This window comes from Electrona antarctica, assembly GCF_951216825.1.
Source record: "Electrona antarctica genome assembly, chromosome: 10".
Taxonomy (NCBI): domain Eukaryota; kingdom Metazoa; phylum Chordata; class Actinopteri; order Myctophiformes; family Myctophidae; genus Electrona; species Electrona antarctica.
Window position 1 is genome coordinate 51,002 of NC_136791.1, and position 10,156 is coordinate 61,157.

Genomic DNA, 10,156 nt, shown 5'->3' on the forward strand with positions numbered 1-10,156 from the left:
AGACCCTGACCCAGCAACTGACACACTTACACTGGGTAAGACCTACTGACACAGACCCTGACGCAGCAACTGACACACTTACACTGGGTAAGACCTACTGACACAGACCCTGACCCAGCAACTGACACACTTACACTGGGTAAGACCTACTGACACAGACCCTGACCCAGCAACTGACACACTTACACTGGGTAAGACCTACTGACACAGACCCTGACGCAGCAACTGACACACTTACACTGGGTAAGACCTACTGACACAGACCCTGACCCAGCAACTGACACACTTACACTGGGTAAGACCTACTGACACAGACCCTGACCCAGCAACTGACACACTTACACTGGGTAAGACCTACTGACACAGACCCTGACCCAGCAACTGACACACTTACACTGGGTAAGACCTACTGACACAGACCCTGACCCAGCAACTGACACACTTACACTGGGTAAGACCTACTGACACAGACCCTGACCCAGCAACTGACACACTTACACTGGGTAAGACCTACTGACACAGACCCTGACCCAGCAACTGACACACTTACACTGGGTAAGACCTACTGACACAGACCCTGACCCAGCAACTGACACACTTACACTGGGTAAGACCTACTGACACAGACCCTGACCCAGCAACTGACACACTTACACTGGGTAAGACCTACTGACACAGACCCTGACGCAGCAACTGACACACTTACACTGGGTAATAACAACTGACACAGTTAAACTGCTCTACCACTGTTATTGTCGAGGACGTATCTTGCTCTGTCGTTTTGCCGTTTCTGTCACACGGAGACACACCAGATGCGCCTCTTTCCTGAAACGATGCCGCCATAGCCCCCCCCCCCCCCCCCCCGCCAAACAACAACAAAATGGCGGCGCCCCTCAGCCCAGCATGTTGTGTCAACATGCTACGTTCAGACTTGCTCAGTGTTTGACCATAAGCAGGAGGATTACACACAGGATTCTGTCTCCATGACAACGGGTTAAACACCTGGTTCTGGTCCAGCTTTGATCTGTCCTCGTAGACCAGGGGTCCTCAATAGGTGGTCCGCGGTCCACGACCGGACCGCGGACCACCTCTCTGTGGACCCCTGGGCACAGAGAGGTGGTCCACGACCGGACCGTGGACCACCTCTCTGTGGACCCTGGGCACAGAGAGGTGGTCCACGACCGGACCGCGGACCACCTCTCTGTGGACCCTGGGCACAGAGAGGTGGTCCACGACCGGACCGCGGACCACCTCTCTGTGGACCCCTGGGCACAGAGAGCTGAACTTTGAACTTGACAAAATAAGAGTGTTCTTTGTGCCTCAACACAATACCTCTCATTTGCTGTGAATTTTTGGAGGGGAATATTTGTGAAACATTTTATTTCCATACTCTGCACCCCAGTATTGGTTGGTTGGGAGGGGATCCGATTTGTATAAGCTTGCCTTGGTGTGACTGTACTAAAAAATATAGAGCCCCGCTCTCCGCTGCCCGCTGCGTGGCCCGCGCTGCGTGGCCCGCGCTGCGTGGCATGGGACCGGACCTTAGTCTTTTTCAAAAATGATTAGTGGACCTTCAGCATTTCTAGTTGAGGACCCTGTCCTAGACCCTCAGCCTGAGTGTCTATTCATTGAGTTGAGGACCCTGTCCTAGACCCTCAGCCTGAGTGTCTATTCATTGAGTTGAGGACCCCCTGCTGTAGACACTCAGTCTGAGTGTTTATTCATTGAGTTGAGGACCCTGCATGTCCTAGACACCCAGTCTGAGTGTTTATTCATTGAGTTGAGGACCCCCTGCTGTAGACACTCAGCCTGAGTGTTTATTCATTGAGTTGAGGACCCTGTCCTAGACCCTCAGTCTGAGTGTTTATTCATTGAGTTGAGGACCCTGTCCTAGACCCTCAGTCTGAGTGTCTATTCATTGAGTTGAGGACCCTGTCCTAGAGACACTGAGACACTCACTCTGAGTGTCTATTCATTGAGTTGAGGACCCTGTCCTAGACCCTCAGTCTGAGTGTCTATTCATTGAGTTGAGGACCCTGTCCTAGACACTCAGTCTGAGTGTCTATTCATTGAGTTGAGGACCCTGTCCTAGACCCTCAGTCTGAGTGTCTATTCATTGACTACAGTTGCGTTCAGACGTGGATGGTCAGAGCGGAGCCATTACACACACAGTCAATGCAAAGACCAGAAGTTGCGTGTGCGCTGCAAACGGGCGCGGTGCGACCTGGCGCTGCAAACGGGCGCGGTGCGACCTGGCGCTGCAAACGGGCGCGGTGCGACCTGGCGCTGCAAACGGGCGCGGTGCGACCTGGCGCTGCAAACGGGTGCGGTGCGACCTGGCGCGGATGAACCGAGGCCAATATTTAAATTGAAGTCTGAACCTTTAGTGGTTTACTGTCTGTAATAAACAGAATCTAACTTTAACCTTTTTATAACGGCTGTAATTGTTATGTCTGTCTGTCTGTCTGTCTGTCTGTCTGTCTGTCTGTCTCTCTGTGTCTGTCTCTCTAGTTACGAGGACAGTTTGACGTCATCGCTCATCAGTTGGAGTACAACAACACAAACCATCTGACCAATCAGCTCACAGCCTGCATGGAGAGGTACACACCGTGTGTGTGTGTGTGTGTGTGTGTGTGTGTGTGTGTGTGTGTGTGTGTGTGTGTGTGTGTGTGTGTGTGTGTGTGTGTGTGTGTGTGTGTGTGTGTGTGTGTGTGTGTGTGTGTGTGTGTGTGTGTGTGTGTGTGGTTTATTGTGTTGCATCAGCAGCTTCTCAGTAAACAGTCATTACTGTTTTAACTCTTTGTTTCATAACGTCTCAGAGTTTATCCCTGTGCTTAACACACACACACACACACACACACACACACACACACACACACACGTAATGCTGTGCATGGATTAAAGTTCCCAGGACTGATTCCATAGGAGTCAGCATGTCCTCTATAAGGAAGCAGATCTACAAGCTCTCAGTGTGTCTTCTATAAGGAAGCATGTTGCACAGCAGATCTACAAGCTCTCAGTGTGTCCTCTATAAGGAAGCATGTTGCACAGCAGATCTACAAGCTCTCAGTGTGTCTTCTATAAGGAAACAGATCTACAAGCTCTCTGTGTGTCTTCTATAAGGAAGCATGTTGCACAGCAGATCTACAAGCTCTCAGTGTGTCCTCTATAAGGAAGCATGTTGCACAGCAGATCTACAAGCTCTCAGTGTGTCTTCTATAAGGAAGCATGTTGCACAGCAGATCTACAAGCTCTCTGTGTGTCGCAGCTTGTGGATACTAGGCTGTTTTCTATTATTATTATTATTATAAGATTAGAGCTTCTGGCAATCTGTTAAATTAAATCTTAATAGTCTGTGATATTTCATATAAAAGAAAAGGTTGAAGCCTCAGCCTGTAGGAGCTTGCTCTGTCCCTTAAAGGAGAATTCCATACTTCCATACTAGAAGGCTTTCTTACCTTTATTTGTAGTTGTTACGTCCCCACCAAAGAGGTCCAGGTGTTATTTGTAGTTGTTACGTCCCCACCAAAGAGGTCCAGGTGTTATTTGTAGTTGTTACGTCCCCACCAAAGAGGTCCAGGTGTTATTTGTAGTTGTTACGTCCCCACCAAAGAGGTCCAGGTGTTATTTGTAGTTGTTACGTCCCCACCAAAGAGGTCCAGGTGTTATTTGTAGTCGTTACGTCCCCACCAAAGAGGTCCAGGTGTTATTTGTAGTTGTTACGTCCCCACCAAAGAGGTCCAGGTGTTATTTGTAGTCGTTACGTCCCCACCAAAGAGGTCCAGGTGTTATTTGTAGTTGTTACGTCCCCACCAAAGAGGTCCAGGTGTTATTTGTAGTTGTTACGTCCCCACCAAAGAGGTCCAGGTGTTATTTGTAGTTGTTACGTCCCCACCAAAGAGGTCCAGGTGTTATTTGTAGTTGTTACGTCCCCACCAAAGAGGTCCAGGTGTTATTTGTAGTTGTTACGTCCCAACCAAAGAGGTCCAGGTGTTATTTTGTGCAAAAGTGCATTATTGGCTATTTCCCCTACCATAAGCCCTCAATGGGGGTTGGGTGTTTGTGCTAATTCGCTTATTTCCATCAAAATAAGTAGTAAAGTGTGCCGCTTGGGATACTATTTACATTATGAAGAGAGGATATATACAAAAAATCACACCCGTGTGAACTGAGTGGTGTAAGGTCTTATAGCCTGATCAGCTGTGGTCTGACGTAATGTCTGATGTAATGAAATCACACCCGGGTGAACTGGGTGACCGTAGCAACCATGCTCATTTTGTCTGCACAGACAGACAGACAGACATACTAACAAAGCCAGTTGTAGGAGTGGTTTACACCACTCAAAAATATTTATTGAGTGATGGAAATAAGCGAATTAGCACAACACCCCATAGCCCCATTCAATTCAATGCAATTCAATGCAATTCATTGAGGGCTTATGGTAGGGGAAATAGCCAATAATGCGCTTTTGCACAAAATAACACCTGGACCTCTTTGGTGGGGACGTAACAACTACACATAAAGGTAAGAAAGCCTTCTAGCATGGAATTCTCCTTTAATGATATTTTGGTCCAGCGTCACTCTATCTATTTTGCCGACACTGGTATTTGCGCCTAGAGGTGTGGTCATGGGCGTCGCCTCAATGGAGATGTCCAGGTAGAGCGGCGCGCGGCGCGCCTCAATGGAGATGTCCAGGTAGAGCGGCGTGCCTCAATGGAGATGTCCAGGCACAGTCAGGCTGCCTCATCTCTCCTTATTCTCCTATTTACATCTCTTTGTAGTGTTCCTATAATCAGCAGAGTGAGTGCTGCCACTTCCTTGTGTCCTTTGTGTTTATATAATTGTATAGTCAAAGAAGTTATTTGTGCCAGGCATTGTGTGGCGTGTGCGATTCCATTTGCTCGTTTAGTTAATCACTGTGTGTGTGTGTGTGCGTGTGCGTGTGCGTGTGCGTGTGCGTGTGTTTGTCAGGCTGTCGTCTCTCAACCTGAGTCCAGAGGAGTCTCCAGACATGAGCTTCAGCGCCGACACACGATCTCTGAGACACGCCATCACTACGTTTGGATGCATCAACACACAGGTATACACGCACGCGCACACACACACACACACACACACAGAGACACGCCATCACTACATTTGGATGCATTAACACACAGGTATACAGTACACGCACGCACGCACACACACGCACGCCCACACGTAAAGTAAAGTAACGTAAAACAAATAAAATCACACCCGTGTGAAGTGAGGGGCGCTCTTACTAAGGTGTAAACTTGTCCATTCATTGTCAATGGGAATTTAATGTTTTGTGTAGGATCAAGTTTGTGAGCGTACACGAAAAGCTGGACATAGTAGGGGCTAGCGCCCCTCAAAAAATGCACATGAGAACAACAGGTGTGTGTTTTCTGTCCTCTCTAGAAGATGGAGACAGGTCCTCTGTCTGATTGGCTGGCTGGAAGCCGCCCAATAACGGCTGCTCCCATTGGATTCCAGTCCAGCAAGGACACACAGGATTGGCTGATCGCCTACAGGGAGGACAAGGTCGGTCTGTCTGTCTGTCTGTCTGTCTGTCTGTCTGTCTACCCCCCCAGTAGCAAAGATTTGAGTTATAAACGCTCTGAAAGAATATATATTCAAAGATTTCCAAAATCCCGCTCTATGAGCTTGTAGATCTGCTATTTTTCAACAGCTAAAGTACAACACAATGCTTAAAACACCAAATGGGGTTCCCGCCCTGAATGGGAGTCGGACTGCAGTGGCTTTTTCTGTCATTTTATTTAGAAGTTTCAAACAGTCTGAGACGGAAGCCTGTACATTTCTGAACCAATCAGAGCGTCGCATCCCTTCGGGCTATGGGACGTTAGTAGTTGCACTGCACACCGGGTTTGGTAAACAGACAGTTTGCTGCTGTGTGGCTTATTTCTAATTTATAATGGTTTCAGATTTTAGCGTGCTGATTACTTTTACTTTAAAATGAGTCTGGACACTGTCTGTCTGTCTGTCTGTCTGTCTGTCTGTCTGTCTGTCTGTCTGCCAGCAGCAGCCTGTCTGTCTGTACTGACATCCTACCTGTCTGTCTGTAGGAGACGGCCCCGCCCCCGGCCCCGCCCAGAGAGCGAGCCGTCAGCACTAGCTCCTCCTCCTCCTTCTCCATCGAGAAGATCGACGAATCAGAGTTCGACATGGAGGATGAGGAGGAAGGTGATTGGCTGGTCGCCACGCCTTCCGTTGCCGCGGAGACGCTGTCGGACGCCGACCGCTGGAAGCTGGTGTTCAAACCCTTCACGGAGGGCTGGGAGCGTTCTGATTGGCTGCAGAGGAGCGCTGACCCCGCCCCCTCCAACAAGGTCATTGTTTTAAAATGATTTAATAATAAAACAGAATTAATTAATAGAATGATTATTTCTGAAACCCACCTGGACAATAACATGTTTGGTGGGTTAAAGAAATGATGACTGGAATCAGAAATAGTTAGTGGTTTTATCCTGTTTGTTTAATTGGTTAGTTTTAGTGTAGGACACTAACAGGACACTGTCCTAGGACACCTAGGACACTAAGGTTTAGTAGGACAGTGGGGTTTCAACCCTTTCCATTTCAAGGCCCATTATTTAGTCAGCATCTGAGCCACGGACCACCATTTGATTAATCGGTAGCATAATTGGAATCGGCCATATCGGTCATATCGGCCATAAAAATGCCATATCGGTATCGGAACGGTCTCAAAATACAGATTATTTAATCTGTTCACCAGTAAAAATGTTTTTAAATGAAAAATTTAAAAATTCATCAATGAGAATATAAATCAAAAGTGTCTAGTACCTCTAGTCTAGAACAAAAGCCAAATCAAATATGTAGTAAAAATACATTTTACATTTTTCTACATTTAATGTGTGTACTCATCTCATTCAGTTGGAAAAGAGTCTAGGCTGTTTCTGGATTGAATAGCCTACTGTATCAACAGGCCAATACGCCCCTATAGGGCCTATAGGCTTGTTTCCATTGTGGTCCTCTGTAGAATATCGGAACCGATCAGAATCGCTATCGGCAGAATGACCCTGCAATTAATCGGAGATCGGATATCGGTCATAATTTCATAATCTTGTTGTAACCATTATTATTATTATTATTATAACTCCTCCTCTTCCTCTCCAGGCTGACTGCTCGTCCTGTTGCCAGACTCTCTCCTCCACCTCCTTCGAGATCGAGAACCTGGGCAAGCTGAAGTGCCTCAAGACCCCGCCCCCAGGCTCTAGCCCCGCCTCCTCCTCTCCTCCCGGCTCCGCCCCCCAGACCCCCTCCTCCTCTCCCCCTCCTCTCTCCTCCTCCACCCCCTCCGCCAAGGCCCTGGAGGCGTGGCTTCAGAAGACCATTCCCATTGGCCAGAGCTGCCGGGCCAATGAGTGCTGCTCCAGCTACGCGCAGTGCGTGTGTGAGCAGAACTGCGGCCGCGAGGCGCTGTCCGCCTGGCTCCTGAGACACGACGGACGAGACAAAAACCGAGTGCCCCTGGTGGCCAGCAGCATCCATAGCACCACTACTGACACCAGGTTAGAACGCTTTGGCATTTTTACTTCATACTTTAGTTTTAGTTCGTTTTGACATATTTCCCCCCCCCCCCCCTTAGATTGAATTTGTTTTTAGAGCAGTTTTCTTTTTGTGACACTTAGTTTTAGTTTATTTTTTAATAGTTTTAGTGTTAGTTTTAGTTGAGTTTTGATTAGGTTTAGTTTTAGTTGAGTTTTGATTAAGTTTAGTTTTAGTTTTAGTTGAGTTTTGATTAGGTTTAGTTTTAGTTTTAGTTGAGTTTTGATTAGGTTTAGTTTTAGTTTTAGTTGAGTTTTGATTAGGTTTAGTTTTAGTTTTAGTTGAGTTTTGATTAGGTTTAGTGTTAGTTTTAGTTGAGTTTTGATTAGGTTTAGTGTTAGTTTTAGTTGAGTTTTGATTAGGTTTAGTTGTAGTTTTAGTTGAGTTTTGATTAGGTTTAGTTTTAGTTTTAGTTGAGTTTTGATTAGGTTTAGTGTTAGTTTTAGTTGAGTTTTGATTAGGTTTAGTGTTAGTTTTAGTTGAGTTTTGATTAGGTTTAGTTTTAGTTGAGTTCTGATTAGGTTTAGTGTTAGTTTTAGTTGAGTTTTGATTAGGTTTAGTGTTAGTTTTAGTTGAGTTTTGATTAGGTTTAGTGTTAGTTTTAGTTGAGTTTTGATTAGGTTTAGTTTTAGTTTTAGTTGAGTTTTGATTAGGTTTAGTGTTAGTTTTAGTTGAGTTTTGATTAGGTTTAGTGTTAGTTTTAGTTGAGTTTTGATTAGGTTTAGTTTTAGTTGAGTTTTGATTAGGTTTAGTGTTAGTTTTAGTTGAGTTTTGATTAGGTTTAGTTTTAGTTTTAGTTGAGTTTTGATTAGGTTTAGTTGTAGTTTTAGTTGAGTTTTGATTAGGTTTAGTTTTAGCTTTAGTTGAGTTTTGATTAGGTTTAGTTTTAGTTTTAGTTGAGTTTTGATTAGGTTTAGTTTTAGTTTTAGTTGAGTTTTGATTAGGTTTAGTTTTAGTTGAGTTTTGATTAGGTTTAGTTTTAGTTTTAGTTGAGTTTTGATTAGGTTTAGTGTTAGTTTTAGTTGAGTTTTGATTAGGTTTAGTTTTAGTTGAGTTTTGATTAGGTTTAGTTGTAGTTTTAGTTGAGTTTTGATTAGGTTTAGTGTTAGTTTTAGTTGAGTTTTGATTAGGTTTAGTGTTAGTTTTAGTTGAGTTTTGATTAGGTTTAGTTGTAGTTTTAGTTGAGTTTTGATTAGGTTTAGTGTTAGTTTTTGTTGAGTTTTGATTAGGTTTAGTTGAGTTTTGATTAGGTTTAGTGTTAGTTTTAGGTGAGTTTTGATTAGGTTTAGTGTTAGTTTTAGTTGAGTTTTGATTAGGTTTAGTGTTAGTTTTAGTTGAGTTTTGATTAGGTTTAGTGTTAGTTTTAGTTGAGTTTTGATTAGGTTTAGTTGTAGTTTTAGTTGAGTTTTGATTAGGTTTAGTTGTAGTTTTAGTTGAGTTTTGATTAGGTTTAGTTTTAGCTTTAGTTGAGTTTTGATTAGGTTTAGTTTTAGTTTTAGTTGAGTTTTGATTAGGTTTAGTTTTAGTTTTAGTTGAGTTTTGATTAGGTTTAGTTGTAGTTTTAGGTGTTTTCATACTTTGGGTCTGTTGGGTTGTTTGGCAGGTACAGGATTGTGTAATAAAACCTCAACCAAATATACCATTTATAAAAGTATATATTCAGTTGGGAATTTTAATTTCAGTTAGTTTGTTAGGTTCGTAAACACACAGGTTTGGTTTATTTATCATTATTGTATTTTCTTGTGTTTTTTATTTAGTTCAGTTTATTAACTCTAATATCTTTCCACCAACAGTCCTGTGGTCAAAAACACCTCCTCCTCCTCTGCTCCCATCCTGCGCCTCCTCCCTCCCTCCTCTCTCTCCACCTGGGTGGCTGCACCACCTCCTGCTGTCCTGCTCCTGCAGGAGGAGAAGGCCAGCAGGGAGGAGGACTCCTCGTCCTCCTCCCCCAAGGAGAGGCCCTTCCAGAGCAGCCTGGAGGTCCATCGCTGGGTCCTCCCCCCTCGGCCCCAGGAGGAGCTGCAGCGCTGGGTCCTCCCCCCTGGGCCCCAGGAGGAGGTGAAGCTCCCTGTCCCTGCGCCTCCTCTCCCTGCCCCTCCCCAGGAGGAGGAGGAGGACAAGTGGCACAGCTTATCACTCTAGATAACGTACAAAGGGACATTGGGATCAACTTTGCTCAGGAGACTCAGGACCAGGGCCGGATTTAGCCAGCCCCACTCAGGTGGGCAGACAGAATTGTAAGGGGGGCGACTCCGCCGGTGCGGGTGGGGTGTCAAACCCACATTGGGTGGGCAGGACGCACGTTTGGGTGGGCTATGCCCACCCCTGCCCCCCCCTAGAACCGGCCCTGCGTCAGGACACCTCATCATGAAACTGAAAGTGTTTGTTATCTTTTATGAAGTAATAACAGGTAGACACAGCGATGCTGCTGAAGACCTTTCTGTCGGCCGTTAACCTTTATTGAGTTTTACTGGAATTTATTCTGCACTGTAATTGTATTCCCCCCTTATTTTGTCTTTTAATATTTTGTCTTTTCTTATGTTTTAAACGGTACTAAAATGTCGTTTTA

General features: G+C 45.2%; 1 protein-coding gene across 1 annotated transcript; it reads left to right on the plus strand.

Annotated features, from left to right (window-relative positions):
* Positions 1-699: 699 nt before the first annotated feature.
* Positions 700-9,432, plus strand: LOC306931474 (nuclear receptor coactivator 4-like; the record flags this gene model as incomplete). Its single annotated transcript, XM_079512874.1, has 7 exons — positions 700-711; positions 2,512-2,600; positions 4,972-5,080; positions 5,422-5,544; positions 6,087-6,350; positions 7,156-7,550; positions 9,381-9,432. Coding segments are annotated over exons 2-7 (951 nt in total), but the record flags the coding sequence as incomplete, so codon positions are not given.
* Positions 9,433-10,156: the final 724 nt, after the last annotated feature.